The sequence below is a fragment of the Martes martes genome, assembly GCF_963455335.1.
Source record: "Martes martes genome assembly, chromosome: 9".
Classification (NCBI taxonomy): Eukaryota; Metazoa; Chordata; class Mammalia; order Carnivora; family Mustelidae; genus Martes; species Martes martes.
This window is the reverse complement of record NC_137896.1, coordinates 11562486-11581302: the sequence shown is the minus strand read 5'-3', so window position 1 is coordinate 11581302 and position 18817 is coordinate 11562486. Positions and strand designations below refer to the sequence as shown.

General features: G+C 46.1%; 2 protein-coding genes across 3 annotated transcripts in view; both read left to right on the top strand.

Moving 5' to 3' along the window:
* ARFGEF2 (ARF guanine nucleotide exchange factor 2) overlaps window positions 1-5402 on the top strand; it is a 97796-nt gene extending 92394 nt beyond the window's left edge. For both annotated transcript variants that reach the window (XR_013967454.1, XM_080814265.1), the window contains exons 37-39: window positions 48-186; window positions 1808-1925; window positions 2470-5402. Coding sequence is in view for 1 of the 2 variants with exons in the window: in XM_080814265.1 (XP_080670391.1) it covers window positions 48-186; window positions 1808-1925; window positions 2470-2646 (434 nt within the window). In the remaining variant the exon portion in view is untranslated. The remainder of the gene's footprint in view (window positions 1-47; window positions 187-1807; window positions 1926-2469) is intronic.
* A 9031-nt stretch (window positions 5403-14433) lies between these two features.
* The window catches only part of CSE1L (chromosome segregation 1 like), a 47544-nt gene continuing 43160 nt past the window's right edge, over window positions 14434-18817 (top strand). Inside the window, exon 1 of the mRNA XM_080813366.1 lies at window positions 14434-14545. The gene's annotated coding sequence lies outside the window, so the exon portion shown is untranslated. The remainder of the gene's footprint in view (window positions 14546-18817) is intronic.

Sequence of the window (18817 nt, the reverse complement as noted above, 5' to 3'; positions counted from 1 at the left end):
CATTATCCTAGAAATGTGCACTGTTTACATGACTGTCTAATCTCTAGGTTTTAAGGGCAAATCTAAACCTAATCTTCTAAAGCAAGAAACCAGCAGCCTGGCCTGTTGTCTGAGGATCCTGTTTCGGATGTATGTCGACGAGAACCGCAGGGATTCCTGGGAGGAAATACAGCAGCGACTTTTAACGTAAGAAGATTGGTTTCTGATTAAATGTCTTATCCATAAGACATAAAATGCATCACAAGGATTCTCTGAATTGAAAAGAATAAGAGAAAAATACCTATGTGCTAGCCCCCTCGCAATCTACTTTCCTTTTTGCTTCTTCCTTCCATTTGCTGGCACTTGTGTTTCACTTTTCTTAATGCCCTGAATAGGGCGGGACCTAATTTCTTTCGTAAGTTTCTTAAGGCTCAGAAACACAGACAGTGAGAAATGCTTAGAGCTCAGAATCAACAGGTGCCTGGGTGGCTCAGTTGGTTAAGTGTCTGCATTCGGCTCAGGTCATGATCTCAGCGTCCTGGGATCAAGCCCCGAATCCGGATCCCCACGCAGCAGGGAGTCTGCTTCCCCCTCTCCCTCTGCCCTGCCCAGCCCAGCTCTTCTGCTCCCCTACTGCCCCACTCATGGTCACTCTCTCATTCTCAAATAAATAAATAAAATCTTAAAAAAATAATCAGCAGGCTGATTTGGAGTGAAGTCCCTTTAGGGCGATGTCGGCTCTAACCTCCCACCCTCCCTTCTTCCCAAGAGAAATGTATTGGAATCATGTGGATTATCAGGCTGTCCTGACTTGGATTATGCAGAAATGCAGCAATGGGTAGACAGTGGGATGTCATGGAGAGAGCCCCAGACAGAAAAGTAGATCTTCGCCACCCAGCTTTCTATGAGCGAGATGCTATGTCTAAGCCCTTTACACTCTTGTAAGATTTAAAACCATTAACATGCAGTGCTGACAGCCATGTGATAAGACATACACTCTCCTGCTTCTAATGCTAGTGGGAATGTACACGGAGGGGATTTTTCCAGAAAGCAGGTGGCATTAAAATCAGGAGCCTTAAAATGTTCAGTCTCTCTCTTTGACGCAGTAATCCCACTGTTATGAAATCTACTTAAAATGTCTTGGCACCTGGGTGGCTCAGTCGGTTAAGCATCTGCCTTCAGCTCGGGTTGTGATCCCAGGGTCCTGGGATTGAGCCCTGCATCGGGCTCCCTGCTCAGTGAGGAGTCTGCTTCTCCCTCTCCCACTCCCCCGGCTTGTGTTCCCTCTCTTACTGTGTCTCTCTCTGTCAAGCAAATAAATAAAATCTTTTAAGAAAAGAAAATATCTTAGAGGGGCACCTGTGTGGCTCCCTTGGTGGAGGTTGCAACTTCCGATCTCAGGGTGGTGAGTTTCTGCCCCACATTGGTGGTGGAGATTATTTTGAAAGCAAAAGAAGAAGCAATTGTATGTGACAGGAGGAGAGAAGGAAAGGCAGTGTGTGGTCAACTGTGGATGATTGGCTCTGTGTTCATTGTGTGCAAATGCTGATTGGGCCCTAAGCTGTAAGCACGCCCTGAGCCAAGCAGACATCAACAGGCAGGGTTCACTTCAACTACACAGCAACCCCCTGAGTTTGGTACAGTCATCTCTCCCTGTTTTACAGCTGAGGAAACTGAGGCTTAGTGATTTGCTCAGGGTGGCATGGCCAGAGCAGGTACCTAGTACTTATTTACTTACTTACTTGTTGCAAGAACAAAGAGTTCTGCCCTTCAGTAGAATGTGAACGGTCAGTGTGGTTGACGTGTCTCTCCCTCTCTCGTTCTCCAGCGTGTGCAGTGAGGCCCTTGCCTACTTCATCACCGTGAATTCTGAGAGCCATCGGGAGGCCTGGACAAGTCTTCTGTTGTTACTTCTAACAAAAACCCTCAAAATAAACGATGAAAAGGTAAACACCAGGAAACTCTAATGTCCCCACTAGGACCTAGGTTTGGGTTCCTTTTTACTCAGAATTTAAAGTAATGATTTCCTTACTTCTTCCATAACTAGCACCATTCTAGATTTGTTAGAGGAAGGTTCATTCGTTATACATTTGTATCATACTGGGGCTCTCTCTCTCAAAGATCCCCAGTGGAGAAAGGCTGATGTTGAAGCCATGCACACAGCAGTTGAACTGCAGGGATTTCGAGTGTGGCTATGTTGGAAGAGAGGGTCCAGATAGCAAAGCCCTGGTTCAGAAGGGGGAATCTGCTTTGCTAAACCAAACATTGACTTTAGTAGCAAAGCTGCCCCCAAAGAATTTGTGTTTGGAGTTAGACATAACTAAAAGACATTCTAATTTGCAGATTTTTCCCACCAATTTCTTAAATAGCAAGAAAAAAACACCAATATTGCAGGAGGTTCCCGGGCAAGATGAATACTTTTGAGAAACTAGTGTCCAAAAAAGGAGCTCCTTGTCTAATTTGGTCTTTCTCCTTCTCTCCCACCTCAAGTTTAAAGCACATGCTTCTATGTACTACCCCTACTTGTGTGAAATTATGCAATTTGACCTGATTCCTGAGCTCCGAGCAGTTCTGCGCAAGTTCTTCCTGAGGATAGGTGTTGTCTATAAGATATGGATTCCGGAAGAGCCATCCCAGGTACCAGGGACACTGTCCCCAGTGTGGTAGCCCTGGTCCCTGCAGGCCACTGCTGCAGCTCTGCAGATCGTTCACGCCACCTCTGCCTGGCCCAGCTCGTGGAGGGTCAGATCGTAGAAACGGAGTCGGCATCTGGGAGCTCAGAATGGCCTGGAGGAAGCTGGCCTCGACGTGGGTCCCATCAGCCCCTGGCTGAGACGTGCTGTTCCATTAAAGTGTTGCATACCCAGTTAACACAGTAGGTGGGGAGTCTGTTTCATCTCCGTCATTCCATCTTCCTGGCTAGACTGTCAAGCCTGTCGCCGCACATGCACCATTTCCTAGCAGAGTCCCGTGATCGGCTGTACGTGTTCTGTTGGAGGAAGTTGCTCTCCTTGAAAATACTGAACATAGCTGTAGAGGTTCGTGATTATTAGAGAGTATGTTAATAAAATTTCTTGTAACGGCTAAACGCCGCCTAAAATATGCTGGATTTTTTGTCGTCGTTTGAGTGTGTTGGGAGAATTTTGAATGTTTTTGTCAGTTGTGAGTCAGCTGTAGTTAGATTAGTTTGGAGAAAGTGGGGGAGAAGGGTTGTTTTTGTTTTGTTAACGTCTGAGTGATTTTTAAAGTACTTTATGAAAAGCTATTATTGAAGATTTCACTGAAAGCAGAGTTTAGTAATTAAGTTAGAATTAAGAGCTTGCAAGGTTAAAAAATTTAAAAAGGTAGTGCCTCCTGGCCCTCCCTGTTTTAGTAACCTGGGGAGAAAAAGTCTGTAGGAAAAAGTAAAAAATGTAATGAAGACGATTAGCCTTCCTTGGAAGTAAGTATTTGTGGATGGGTATGAAAATTTCCAAAATAGATTGTCCATCTCACACCCTCTGATCTAATATATGAAGTGGTAACAAAAATGAAGTAATTTAACAGAGTTAATTTATATTTGAGTAAACCTTTTATTTTTACCTCAGAATAGTGAGTTTAGTGTCCCTGCTTTTGCACAGTCCCCATTCAGGGGCCTCCAGAGAGGGATGGCGGCTGTGTGGGAGAAGGGCCACCTGCGAAACTCCCCAGCCACGTGTCATGAGTCCTTGACCCAGAGTCAGCCTGTGCTGTGGTGGGGCCAGCTCGGCTGAACTGTGACGGTGGCAGGAGATGGCCTGTGCCCAGGTGCCAGAACTCGAGCCTCGGAACTGCATTCTTTGGAAGGGTTGGCTTCTGGGAGCCCTTATTGTGTTAACAAAGGTGCAGTAGTCTTAACTGGAGTTAGGACTGAATCCTGTTGCAGCAGCTTCTGTAAAAGATCCCGCAAATGGGGCCTGACGCCCACAGGCGGTCTGGTGGGAAGCTGGATTTACTCTGGGCCGGTGAGGAAGAGCACATGCACTTGACCCCGCCCCCTCACCCAAGGCTCCCGAGAGCTGCGCTCCGCCGTGGAAGCAGTGTTACACGGAGTCATAACACACTCAGACTCCGGCCTGTGCCCTTCAGTCCTGGAAACTGGGTTGTATTGATGTCAACTCTGGTGCCTTAGAAGTTAGCAAGTTGGGAACCTATCTACAATCGGATATTTTTTTCTTCATAGAGAAGGATTTCTGGTGCTTTTGTTTCCTAAGAAACTGAGTTCTTAAATTTGTTTGTGTTTTACAGCCTTGAGGAATGTTTGGTTTGGGCCAGCAGTACTCTTTTTTTTTTTCCTTTCCCCCAAAGTATTTTAATTTCTCTACCAAAGAAAAAAAAGAGCAGGTTTAGGTTTTTATGTTACTTACATACATTAGAGAAGAGAAGCTGTATAATTTCGGAGGAAAGGACCATGGGAGAATTTTACTGTGAATGGAAAAACGTCAGCACCTTTGACTTACCTTGTCCTGGAATGCATTACGTCCTTATGCTGCAGCCGAGACTCCCTCCCTGGTACTGTGGTCGGTCACAGCCTCTATATGTCCGTGCTCTCCATCCACATCCGTCCTGATGGCATGCGCAGGAACGTGCCACTGTGTCCCCCCACCTGGAGACTTTTGCTTTCCTTCTGAGGTTCTCATGTGCTGTCTTCTTCAGTGGTGACCCCGCTGCTGGAGTCTTCCTGCCTTCTGTTTCATTCTTGCCACCTCTTGCAAAGCGGGAAGTGTGTGAGCTCATTTTGTTCCATACCCAGACGTTCAGCTTTCAATTTTTTTTTAACTCTGTCTTTTTAAAACATTGGATTTTCTGAGTGAGGCATTGGAATCATACCAGCATGGAACCTTTTAAAAACCAGGATGTCAAACCATTTGGGGTAATTTTTCTTGCCAGTGGCCCGTGAAGTTACAGAGGAATTCCTTACCTCTACTAATAAGCCATTCAGCCTAAATTCTACTTTGTGACTAAATCTATTCTATCTCATGGTAAATGTGGCTTGTGCCACTCAAACACTAGTGAGGAGAGTGTGTGTGACGGCAGCCCCAGGCCAGGACGCCATTCACTAGCAAAGTTAGAGAATATGAAGCATTTCCAAGGCCTTATTTCTTTGTCAGGATGCTTTAAGTGTTGATTATATGTGCTGGGTCTCTAGAGAAGTTTTTGTTAAAACACTGCTACTTTGAGCAATTTTGTTTTTCTGCGCTGTCTTTTAGGGAAATCACCAGCTCTGGCATCTTAACAACAAACGTGGATGGGAAATTCGATTGCTAATATGCATCTTTAGAGTCAAATACACCTTTTTCCTGTTACACCTCACGTACAACCAAAGAACTACATTATGGAAATTGTATCATAATATCTGGAAACAAAGCATTTTCCTCTGACAGGTGACTTTTGTACAAAATGCCAAAAAAAAAAAAAAAACCTCCACAAAAAAACCCTAGACCTTTTTGTTGTTATTTTGCGATTACGGCTCTCCATTTCGTAGTCTTTATAGTTACTGAAGGAACCTGCTGACGGAGGCAAGTACGACTGTCCCATTCAGATGTTTGTTGTTACGATGCAAATGGATATTGGTTGAGACAGAAGCTAGATCATTACTACTGCATTCTCTGAGTTCTGTTTTAACATTTGTGTTAAAGTAGACATAGCTCGAACTCATGTGAAATCCTGGAGTTTTGCTATCAGCAGCTTTGCAGTTGGAGAAACAAAGAAACCAAAGCTGAATATTTAGAAGAATGAGTCTATCTGGAAATCCTTGCTCTCAAAAGAAAAGACACTCATCAAAGGTGTAGTTTTTCTCAGTGTTCTAATTTTTTAAAAATTTTATCTTCATATTTGCATCAAATATTTCTTTATGTGCAAAATGTATGTTTTACCTCCTTAAAATGCCTAAAAGTTAGTTAATAGCTACTTTTGTTTAATCTATACACGATGATTAAGTGCATTTAATGTTGGTAATTTAATGAAAAGCATTCCTTGCCCAATGGATGTATACATTTTTGAAAGAATAAGCCGAATTATATAATATGAAATGCTATGTAAAGTTTTCTATGTAAAAATATTATGTATAATACTGTTAAAAATCCCATGCTTTAATCAGGTGGTAAATCAATAAAGTTTTAAAAGGAAAGCTGTTTTTAATGTAATAATTTATAGATATATATATGTGTATATATATATCTCAACCTGTAGTTTTGGGTACATTTGTTCTTGTGGCAGCTATAAGCTTGTAATTCTCAATTGGTAGTAAAATTTGACCTCAATAGTTAACGAAAATAATTTCTAATGGGAGAATATTAATTGTGGGGTTTAATTACTTTAAGTAAGGTTCATTTCTTCCCCTTCCCTCCCAATGAAAGGGGAAAAAAGTCCAGTCATGAGAAGATTCTTATTTATCTCTTGAATTCACTTGAACTCATTAATTAGTTTGACCAGTGGGTGAGTTCCCAAAAGGAAGACAAAAATCTCCTCTTGCTGGCGTTGAGGGCAGGTTTGCAAAGGAAGATTGACAAGGTAGCCAACTTGGACACTGAGTGAAAGGCAATTCTAAGGTTCACAAAGGGTGCCACTTGGCTTTACTGCCTCTGAATTCAGAATCCATTCTTTCTGAAATACCCTAAAATTGTAAATCACCATTGTACTTATAATACTCCCCCTGCTGAAATGAACTAATACTTTTCTTCCTTATTAATTTAGTAGAATAGAACAATGACTCTCTGTGGTCCTGCATATCAGGTCCTTCCGGTGAAGAACAAAAGAAAAAGGTTTCTATGGGTGCCTGGGTGGCTCAGTGGGTTAAAGCCTCTGCCTTCGGCTCAGGTCATGATTCCAGGGTCCTGGGATCGAGCCCCGCATTGGGCTCTCTGCTCAGCAGGGAGCCTGCTTCCTCCTCTCTCTCTGCCTGCCTCTCTGCCTACTTGTGATCTCTGTCTCTGTCAAATGAATAAATAAAATCTTTAAAAAAAAAAAAAAAAAAGGTTTTCCAAAAAAAAAAAAAAAAAGAAAAAGGTTTCTAAAGAGTCTTTATCTCACCATAGCAGGTAGTGCCTGGGTTTTATCTAGAGCAGTCATTTTCAACCTGCTGCCACCAGGAATTTTCATTTCTGTCCCCAGGGAGCACTTGGGACACTTGGCAATGTCTGGAGACATTTTGGGTTGTCACAGCAGGCGGTGGGCAGGTGGGCAGGATGCTGGTAAACAGCCTCCACCAGAAGGAATTACCTAGCCACAAGTTCTGACTGGTGCTAAGGTTGAAAACCCCTGAACTAATCTGACTCTGAGTCTAAAAAGGCTTCTTTGGTGTTACAGGACCCAAGAGTGAGTCTGTGGCAGATACAGTCAGTTTTCTTTGGCCTTTCTGTTTAAAAAAAAAAAAAAAAAGGTCACTTCTGCTTACCCATTTTAGAAAGGAGGGCATGCTGAGGTCACTGGTTGAGGAAGGACCAACTCCACGTAATTTACTTAAAGTGCTATTATTTAAGCATTTTGCAAGGTAATTTCATCATGATGCTGCAGCGGTACCCTCCCTGCCCACAGACTGAAACACATTTTAGACAAAAGTACATTTCCTTTTTCAAAGGACCAGAGTAGTTCCCCGGAATTTTTGCAAAGTCATGTAACATGCTTGTTGTCCAGTTCAAGAAACCTGCCAAATCTTCCTTGAGTTAGTTATCTGTGTCATATCTTGGGAGTGGCAGCTTAGTAAATGCCACGACATACCCACAGCAGAAGAAGGGTTGAGGACTCCGTGAGGATTCTGGCAGAAATGACTTTAATATTTTTAAACATGTCTGTTTCCAGACACAAGCCAGCTTTATCTAGTGCTCAACTGAAGATTGAGCCTTTGCAGATAATTTTTATATAAGGCAGTTTTCATCTTTCCCAGAGACTCCCCATCGTTGCATAAAGCTTCTAAAGCTCCTTCACCGACCTAATTTAGATTTGCTTGAAGAATGTATCTTGATTTGTGTTCAAGAAGCACCATGTGTTCTGGTAAACTTCTTAGCTTGAGTGAATTTGAGCTTAAATGATAGCATATTGATTTTCTTGTCCAGAGTGCTATGGGTTTCTGAGAAGCAAGCAAAAACCAGGCACCATTCTATATGAGAGGCCAGTAGGACAGCTCACGGAAGCTGGAATAAAGAACTCTGTGTACAGAAGGATTTGTGCTAACTTTCTGCCCCTTTGGGCGGCATCAGCAATAAGCAGGCTATTAACGTCACTTTTTTAAAGAACTAACATTACTGATCGTTTACTGCACTGCAGACACCGTAGTGAGTGCTTTGCATACAGGAAGTCCTGTATGTCCATACAGCAACTGTATGAAATAGATAGCATTAGACCTCCTTTTTTTTTTAAGCGTATTTATTTATTTATTCATTTTCTTAATCTCTACACCCAGTACGGGCTCAGACTTATGACCCCGAGATCAAGTCGCATGCTCCACCAGCTGAGCCACCCAGCTCCCCCAGTGTCCGACTCTCGATTTCAGCTCAGATTGTGATCTCCAGGTCATAAAATTGAGCCCCACATCAGGCTCCACGCTCAGCTGTGGAGTCAGCTTGGGATTCTCTCTCCCTCTCCCTTTGCCCCTCCTTTTCCTGTTACCTCTCTCTAAAATAAATAAATATGGGGGCCTGGGTGGCTCAGTCGGTTAAGGGTCTGCCTTTGGCTTGAGGTTAGGATCCAGCATCCCAGGATCGAATCCCACATCAGGCTCCCTGCTCAGCAGGGAGTCCACTTCTCCCTCTTCCTCTGCCCCTCTCTCTGCTCTCTCTCTCAAATAGATTAAAATCTTTTTAAAAAGCCAAATCATTAAAATAAATACATAAATGAAAGTTTTATGTCAAAATAGTAAATATTTGAAAACACATTCGATCCTCCTTCCTTGACAAACCCTTTGCAACACCTGGAAGTCAAACACTGAATTCTCAAGCTCCTCAGAGTTCCAGGCCAGAGCCCAGCAGTATGGGAAGAGATCAGCCCTTGTCCTGCCCCTTTTCTCTTCCCACCCCGAGCCTCAACCTGTAACACAAGGCTCTGAATGTGTGTGTGTGGATATGCAGCTCTGTCTGAACCCCCTGCAAACACATCTGTCCCCAAGTCATACAGCCAGTGGAGGGGTGCTCACAGCAGCTGTGTATCTGCTCTCAGGAGTGACTCAGCCAAGAGGTTTCCACAGACCCTGCAAGAGGGCTTGGGGCTTGTTGGTGGGGAATTCCAGGGTCCTGTGCAAATCAGAACAAGGTCTGAAAGGAGGTGATAAGGGTTCCGGGTGAGCACACCCACCCACTCGGTGCACGGACCCCTCACCTGTGGGCAGCTGGAGCGGGACCAGAGCCACAACCTCTAAAGCATAGGGGCCAAGCCAAGGTCCAAAGGCCTGGCCAGGTCTACAGCTGTACCACCTGGGAAAATGCAGGACTGGGGACAATGGGAGGATGTCAAAAATATATTGCCACCCGGTTTCGGGATGGAGATAAGAGCTAACACCATCAAATAGTTGAGACTTTTCAGATGCTCTTCCACAGGCCTCATCTTTCCTGGCTCTGTCATCTGCCCAGACCCCCTGAGAAGCAAATTACTATTGCCTACACTCCTGTAGAGATCAGAGAGCTCAACTATAAGTAACTTGCCCAGTGTCATACAGATGGCATGAAGGTTTAACCTAGGTAGTCAAGTCCATGCTTTTTTTTTTTTTTTAAGATTGTATTTATTTGACAGAGAAAGAGCACAAGCACAAGGAACAGCAGGCAGAGGGAGGGGGGAGAATCAGGTTTCCGATGAGCAGGGAGCCCAATGCAGGCCTCTGTCCCAGGACTCTGGGATCATGAACTGAGCTGAAGGCAGACACACCCAGGTGCCCCCATGCTCTTAACTAGTATGCTACAACAGATCAAAGAAGAGTGACAGTAAAGGTCCGGAAAAAGATGTGTCAGAATATGTCAATTCTATCTCAACAAAGCAGGAGGGATAAAAAGATATGCCAGGAAATTGTTAACCAAAAGAAAGCAGGTCTAACAATATTGATGTCAGACAAATAGAATTGGAAGAGGAGAGGTCTGAAAGGCCCAAAGAGGAATATTTCACATCGTCAGATGGTAGGCAGACTTCATCGGGAAGAAAGAGCATGAGCCTAATCTACCTGATAGCTTCAAAACATACAACAAGACAACTGAGTACACTTTAACCATGACAAAGCCAGAATCATGGTGAGAGACCAACATGCCTCTCAGAGAACATCTGATAAAGCAAAATTAAGTAAAAGGACATAGAGAACATAATAGATTACCTACAGCGCATGTCTTAATTAGCAAAGGACCAAATCCTCTCATGTTCGTACCGAGTGAATTTTTCACCATGTGCACATTGGCAGTTGTAGCAAACCTGGGAGTGTGTGCTCATGATGGGGTGGGGAAGGGTGAGGTGGTAGAGATTCCCAAGGGAACCTTCAGGTATCACCCATGGAGACTGGAGGAGGAGGACACACCAACCTTTCTGTGACCCTCACCTGCATGGTTCTTCTTCCGGCTGCAAAGGACGAGGGGAGTGGGCACCACTAGACATGTCCACAGACATGATAACCTTGGCACACTCCAGGGCTTCCTGGCAGAGATGGTAGACCTATACTTGATGCCAGCCAGCTTCCTTCGCAATTAGCATTCAAAGATGGGAAACTGTTAAATCATTACAGTTGTTCTCACCAGGACTGGAGGAAAATCTTTGTCTAGGAAAGCAGATTAGTATGATCACTTGTTGCTGCAATGGTAAAAATATATCTTTTCCCCCAGTGTCTTAATAACATGCCTTTCTCAATAGACTTTATTTATATAGGGCATTTCATTCAACATTCAGTAAATACTTATGGAGCAGGTGCTGTGTGCTAGGTGCTGGGGGCACAGCTGTAAATGAGATAAAAAGGTCCTTGTTCTAATAGAGTCCTTAAGCTGATGGCAGGGAGGGGGGATCAATTAACAAAGACAGTTGCAAAGTGATAAATGCTATGAAGAAACAATGACAGATTGAGGCTAACGCTGCCAGATAAAATACAGGACACCTGAGTCAATGTGAATTTTAGATAAACGGTATATGACCTTTTAGAAGTATGTCCCATGCAACATTTATACTAAAAAATCATTCATTGCTTTTCTGAGATTCACATTGAACTGGGTGTCCTGTATTTTACTTGCTAAATCCGGCAAACCTGGGCGCCTGGGTGGCTCAGTTGGTTAAGCGTCTGCCTTCGGCTCAAGTCATGATCCCAAGGTCCTGGGTTCAAGTCCTGCATCGGGCTCCCTGCTCTGCAGGGAGTCTGCTTCTCCCTCTACCCCTTCCCCCCGCTCATGATCTCCCACTCTCTCTCTGTCAAATAAATAAATAAAATCTTAAAAAAAAAAAAAGATCTGGAACCCCTACATGTCGAGTGATCGGGTGTGGTGAGTGAGCAATTTCAGACCGGATGGGAAGGCCTCTCTCAGGTGGTGGCATTTGAGCAGGAATCTGGATGTACAGAGGGAGCCAGTTACTCGGGGGTCTAGAAGAGCATTCCAGGCAGAGGGAAGGGCCAGTACGAACACTCTGAGGTGGGAATAAGCTCGGAGCTTGGAAGAGCAGAAAGGAAGCCCAGGAGGCTAGGTTGAGTGAGGGTGGAGAGGGGGAGGGAGGAAGGCGATGAGGTCAAAAAGGTTGTCAGGGGCCGGAACTTGCAGGGTCTGTGGACTGAAGGAAGAGATGTTGAATATTTTACAAAAAAGTTACACCCAGGGGTGCCTGGGTGGCTCAGTCGTTAAGTGTCTGCCTTTGGCTCGGGTCATGACCCTGGGGTCCTGGGATTGGGTCCCGCATTGGGCTCCCTGCTCAGTGGGGAGTTTGCTCTCCCACTGATCCCCTTCCTTGCTTGTGCTCTCTCTCTCTCACTCGGTCTTAAATAAATAAATAAATAAATAAAAGTTACATCCATGACTGCTTCACTCAAACAGAGCAATTTTTGCATTTTATTTTATTTTATCTTATTTATTTATTTTTAAAGATTTTATTTATTTATTTGACAGAGAGACAGGGAGAGAGGGAAGAGGAGCGGGGGTTGGGAGAGGGAGAAGCAGGCTACCCAGAGCAGAGAGCCCGATGCAGGGCTCGATCCCAGGACTCTGGGATCATGACCTGAGCCAAAGGTAGATGCTCAACTCACTGAGCCACCCAGGCGCCCCAAATTTTTGCATTTTAATCTCGGGAGTTGCTCTTACATGTTCATCACTAGGGTGCGGTCAAAGATAAAGTTGGACATCGTTAAAGAAGTAAAAACAGATTTCATTCAGATACTCACAGTGCAAGAGAGAGTTGATTCCGACCGTGCAGAAAGGATTGGGTATTTTATTTTATTTTATTTTTATTTTTTAAAGATTTTATTTATTTATTTGACGGACAGATATCACAAACAGGCAGAGAGGTGTGGGGGGGGGAGCAGGCTCCCTGCTGAGCAGAGACCCTGATGCGGGGCTTGATCCCAGGACCCTGAGATCATGACCTGAGCTGAAGGCAGAGGCTTAACCCACTGTGCCACCCAGGTGCCCTTATTTTTTTAAGATTTTATTCATTTATTTGGGGAGATAGAACATGTGAGTGGCAAAGGGAGAGAGAGTCTCAAGCAGACTTCCTGAGCAGGGAGCCAGATGCAGGACTTGATTCCAGGACCCTGGGATCATGACCTGAGCCAAAGGGTGCCGCTTCAAAGACTGAGCCACCCAGGCATCCCTGATTGGGCATTTTAAAGGAGAAGGAGGGAATTGGGGAGAGAGTGAGGGCCAAGGTGAAAATTTGAAGCGTTGGTCAGTCAGTAGGTGTAAATGTCACCCGGCCTGCTCTGTCTGCTAGCCAGCAATTATCAAGGTTAGGCTCCCATCTGCCCCCAACACGGAGAAACTGACTTCACCTTTCTGATGATTGTATTTCAAAGGAATGGCTTTCAGGTCATTGAGAAAGACAATCCTGAATTGAAGGAGATACATCTACATCTCAAAGGGACAGAGGGAGGATTCACAATTCTAATCCTTTTTAGTAAATGCTCTAAGAAAGGGAGTTTGGGGCCTATACTCTGGTGTAGGCTAGAACAAACAGTAAATTTTCCCGTTGGCATTGAGCTTTCTCAAGTAGTTTTGCGTGTGTGTGTGTGTGTGTGTGTGTGTGTGTTGGGGTGGGGGTGGGGGCCACTGGGGTCATCCTAGGATCAGGGCCTTATACTGCTAGAAGCCATATTCAGGTTTGATCATCTCTTACTGCAGAGGTTGGGACAGAGTCATGACGTGCTGAGAGTGCTGTTGTTCTCAGTGCCTGTATAATTCTGTGTTCTTATAATATTTGTTCCCTCGACTGATAACCAGATACACGCCTTTCAGTCCCCAGGGTAGCAAGCTAGCAGTTGCAAGGAATGGGTTCTGAAACAGCTGGGCCTGGGCCTGCTGGTGGCTGAAACTGAGGGCTGGGATTTCCATAGGTCCTCATTGCTTCCTGTCATTGTCACACTTTATGGATCATAAGATCCTACAGACTCTACCTCTAGAGTATATACTGAAGGTGTCCACTTGTCTCCCTATGCACAGCTACTCACTGGAATCCAGGGCATCATGGCTCCACCTCTCTCTCCAGGCTTCCTGCTTAGGCTCTTCACCCCCACCCCTATACACTCCATTCCCAAACAGCAACTGGTGGGCCTTTTAAAGTGTAGGTTTGGATGCCTTGAGAGTGAGACCTAATCTAAACAGGGCTTAAGAGGCCTACATCTTCTGGCCCCTGCTGGCCCCTCTAACTTCATCTCCGGCCTCTCTGCACTTCATTAAGCCCCAGGCCAGCTCACTCCTGCCTGAGAGCGAGCCCAGCCTGTTGACAACCCCTCCTCCAGGAATGCTCTCCAGGAGGATCTTGACACAGCTGTCTCCTTGTTGAAATTCAGGTCAAGTGTCACTTGTTCAGAGGTCTTCTCTGACCAACCAATGACCTTCCAAGTCACTGCCTGTCATATCACCGTTTTAAATTTTCTCGTAGCGTATCAAGATCTGAAATTATCAAGATCTGTCTCTTCCTCTAAAACCGGCGCTCCGCGAGGGGCAGAAAGTTCTCCTCGGTCTGAGAGGTTATGAACGTAACTTTGAGCAGTTCGTTCAACAGTTAAAGAAGACCTACTACGTGCCTCACTGCAGCCCTACATCGGACTGCAGGCCGCACTCCGGCGGCCACTCACTGAACGAGCGTCGGTTCTCAGAAAATGGGGATTGTGATGCCCCAAGCCGCGGTCTGAGCCAAAGGGCATTGCCGCTTGTGACGTCAGCGCAAACACAGAGCCGGTCACGATTGGCCATTCGAGCCTGGGTGGGGCCTCAGCGCCCCTGGCCCCGCCCCCCGCCTCTGCCCCGCTCACGCATGCGCCCGGGCCGCAGCCTCGCCGCCGCGCCATTTTGCCGGGGTTTGAATGTGAGGCGGAGCGGCAGCAGGGGTGGGTAGTGCCGGCTACAGTCCGCGGCTGAGATTCCCTTCTCCGTTCCCGTATCCCCAAGAGGTGAGACCCGGGGTGTGCACGGCTTAGCAGGGTGGCCTCTCGGGACTCCGCTGAGGGAGGGATGCCGCATTCCTGACACTTCCGAGCGCTGGGAAGCAAAGACCGCGCCTCTGGGCGAGAGCGGAATGCGGGCCGTGCTTCGGACGGTGCCCTCGGGCGAGGTCTTTGCCTGCGCGGACGGGTCTCGCCTAACCTCGCGGCGTCCCAGAGCTCAGGCCCAAGCCTGGCGGCCCCGGGGCCTGTGAGGGGCGAGGGCCCCCGAGGCGCGGCCTAACGCGAGCCGCCCGAGCACCCGCCCCTTCCCCCGCCAGCGCCGCGCGGATTGGCCGCACCGCCGCCGGGCCGCTCGGGAAGGCCATCTCTCATTGGTCGCGCCCGCGCGTCCGTCCTCGTCGCTCCCGGCCACCCGCAACGTGAGCGGGGTTCCGCGGCGAGGCCTGTCCCGCCGCGCTGCGGGGCCGGAGCCGGCCGCCGCCCAGGCGGTCTCTTCCCCGGTCCCCGGGACTCACGTTCTGATCGGAAGGGGGACCTTTAATCTCCCTGTGCCTCAGTCTCCCTGACTGGAAGTGGGCGTCGTGATCTCACTTTGCTGGGTTGTTTGAGGGTTGCATTCTAGTCCATGCACCTGCCCAGGGATGTAGGGTCCCGCTCTCCGGGGGAGACGGGAGAGTGTGGTAGTTCGGGGGCATGAGCTTTGGAATTACAAGGCCTGGGTTGGTTCCAGAGTTGGCCTTCCTGGGAGTGCGGTGTAGGACTGGTCCCTTCATCCCTCTGAGTCTCCCCGTTTCCTTATCCGCAAAGTGGGGTTGAAAACCATTTGCTTCGCAAAGTGGCCGTGAGGATCCACGGAGTTACTACCGTGGTTTACAGAGTCCCACCCGAAGCGACCCGAATGACCATGCAAAGCCCCTGCTGACTTTCTGTTTTCTTAAATGTTCCAAGCTCGTGCCCACCGTAGAGCGTTTGGGCGTGCCTTTTGTTTGCTCGGAAATCGTTAATATCAGAGCTTTGCAAGGCTGAGTCCCTGTCCTTTAAGTCTCGTGCCCCCTTATACCTTCTTTGACCAAGTTCTCTGAGGACTTCTTTCAACTTTTGACGTAATGGCATTTATCTTTAAGTAGAATTACTTAGCGTTGTTCATTGTCTTTCTCAGCTGCTGGTTTGTGAACTTCAAGAGCGAGGACCTTGCCTGTCCTGTTTAGGGCTATATTCTGGTGATGAGTGCTTACCACGTGGTAGGTGCACAAGTGTTGTTACTCCTTGGAGGCAGAGAAGGGGCACTTTTTACTCTTGGATCCCACCTGTGTACTTTTCTCTTCCCCTAAGCCCCCTCCCCATAGTTGGATTTTTTTTTTTTACCTGTGTGTGGGTCTCCACTATCCGCACAGTTCTGGGATGCTTGATTCACCTTATCTCCCTCCAAGACACTTCGACTTCTTTCTACCAGTGCGAGGGAGTTTTCTTTTCCCATTTGGTTACTTTGATTTCTGCTACTTGGAGGCTGGGACGGAAGGTTTCCTCTACAGGTTCAGATGTGTTTGAGAGCAGTACTCTAGCTTTGGAATTAGTTTGTTCCTTCATTCGTCTAATAACTACAGAGCATCCCACTCTGGGAATACAGTGAAGAAGTAAAAAAGGATAAGGTCTTTTTCCTTGGGGAACTTATATGCTAATGGGAGAAAGAAACTGTAATACAAATAAATGAATTGGGTAATTTCTCTGGGGGCACCTGAGTGGCTCAGCTGCTTAAGGGTCCAGCTTGATTTTGGCTCAGGTCGTGATCTCAAGGTTGTAAGAATGAGTCCTGTGTCATGCTCTGTGCTGGGTGTAGAGTTTGCTTAGGATTCTCTGTCCCTCCCACCTTTTCTCTCTCCCCACCTCCTCTCGGTCTCTCACCCCCCTCCTTTCCTCCCCCTCTCAAAAAAAAAAAAAAAAAAAAAAAGTTTCTCTATAAAGAGGTGATATTTGACCCGGGATCAGCAATGGAAAGGTAAGGGGACAGAGCATTCCAGGCAGAGGGAATAGAAAGTAAGTACAGAGGCTTGAGGACAGGAACAGACTTAGAATACTGGGATATTGGAGGAAAACCCAGTTTGCTACAGTAGTGTATGAAGGAAGGAGAGGCATCCAGGGGCCAGATCATAGGGTTTTGTAGACAATGTACAGTTTAGATTTGATTCTTTTTTTTTTTTTTTAAGATTTTGTTTATTTGACAGAGATCACAAGTAGGCAGAGAGGCAGGCAGAGAGAGAGGGGGAAGCAGGCTCCCCGCTGAGCAGAGAGCCCAATGCGGGGCTCGATCCCAGGACCCTGAGATCATGACCCGAGCTGAAGGCAGAGGCTCAACCCACTGAGCCACCCAGGTGCCCCTAGATTTGATTCTAAGTGGTCTGTTCCTGTGATTAGATTTGGGAGGGGTGTGGGTCGAGGTGTTGGGGTATGTTCTTGATATGTGTGTGCTAGATAGTTTTCATTCATTGGATCTCTTTCCCTTTCCCCAGATGTAAGGACTCAGGAATGGTTCTCTAATGTGGAGGAAATATCTAAGGAAAAAGCACAGATCTTGGATCAGCTTATGTCACAGATGTCTGTGAGATGGCCTTGGAAAGCAAAGTTTTTGTTCCAAAAGTCTTCATCCATAACTGAGGGCCTGTGGGAAGAGGCTAGACATAGGTCCAGCCATTCATTCAACAAGAAGAATTTGGAATTTAGATAAGTGTGTCGTCACTGATTTCTTGTGGTACATGTGTTTTCTTTTTTAACTGAATTGGTAGGGATTTCCAAAGATCTGTGGAAAAAGTAACATATCTCATATAAAGGCAAAATAATGAATTTTCCACTTCAGGTTTGAATCTTTATTTTAAAATCGATAACATGGGTTGTCTGGGTGGTGCAGGTGGTTGAGCATCTGCCTTCAGCTCGGATCCTGATCTCCCGGTTCTGGGATTGAGCCCCACATTGAGCTCCCAGCTCAGCGGGAAGTCTGCTTCTCCCTCTCCCTCTACCTTTACCCCCTGCTTGTGTGTGTGCTCTGTCTCTCTCTCTCTCTAATGAATAAATAAAATCTTTTTTAAAAATCAATAACACTTTCTACATTTACATATTGCTAATATTTTCAAGAGTCATAGTACTTTCACCTGTGGCCGAATTAGATAGCTTAATTAGACATTGATCTTGCCAATATATTGTGAATACCTGTGGAATATTCTCTAAAGTTACCTGATTTTTCACGCTTTCCAAATGTGGGTTAAGCTTATAATTTTTTTTTTAATTTTATTTATTTGACAGACACAGCGAGAGAGGGAACACAAGGAGAGTGGGAGAGGGAGAAGCAGGCTTCCCACTGAGCAGGGAGCCCTATGTGGGGCTTGATCCCTGGACCCTGGGATCATGACCTGAGCCAAAGGCAGATGCCTAACAATTGAGCCACCCAGGCGCCCCACAATTTCTTTTTTAAAGATTTTATTTATTTATTAGGAAGCACCACCCACACAAGTGGGGGGAGGGCAGAGAGACCAGGGAGAAGCAGATTCCCCACTGAGCAGGGAGACTTACGCAGGGCTGGATCCCAGGACCCTTAAAATCATGACCTGAGCCAAAGGCAGACGCTTAACCGACTGGTCCACCCAGGCGCCCCTACCATTTGTGTTTTTAGCCATTATCACTAGGGAGATACAAAAAAGGCTTGTTGACAAATATTACTAAACTCAAGGATCTGTGTAGTATTTTGACTTTCAGGGATTGTTGCATGCATATTTATATATCCCCATGCACCCCCACTTTTTTTTTTTTTAACTTACAAATAGTCCTGCTTAGTACCTAAACTTTGTTATTTTAGGGTTGTTCTATTCATGTGGTCTTAGAGTCAGTTGTCCCCACCTCTTCCTGTAGTCACAGTCAATTGATCAGAAGAAACGTGTAGAATGATGGAATGTTTTTGATGGAAAAAATTAAGGGAGTGCAGCTTTTGAAAATAGTACAAGAAATATGTGGTAGATACCTATCACTATTGTAAAGCACTAGGGAGACTGAAGTGAACAAAACAGAAAGCCTGTACAAGAAAGCAAAGTGGTATGCCTTACAAAATTTGGAAGTTTGGAACTTGGAAAAATAGAGTAAGGGAATGGAGAATAACTGGGATGGGTCCTCGTTTAGTTAGGATGGTCCAGGAAGGCATCTCTGGAAAGAGATGCCCTTGGAAAGAGACCTGAATGAAGTGGGCAGTGAGCCGTGCAGCTCTCCAGAGTCAGAGCTGTTCAGGCAGGTGGAAGT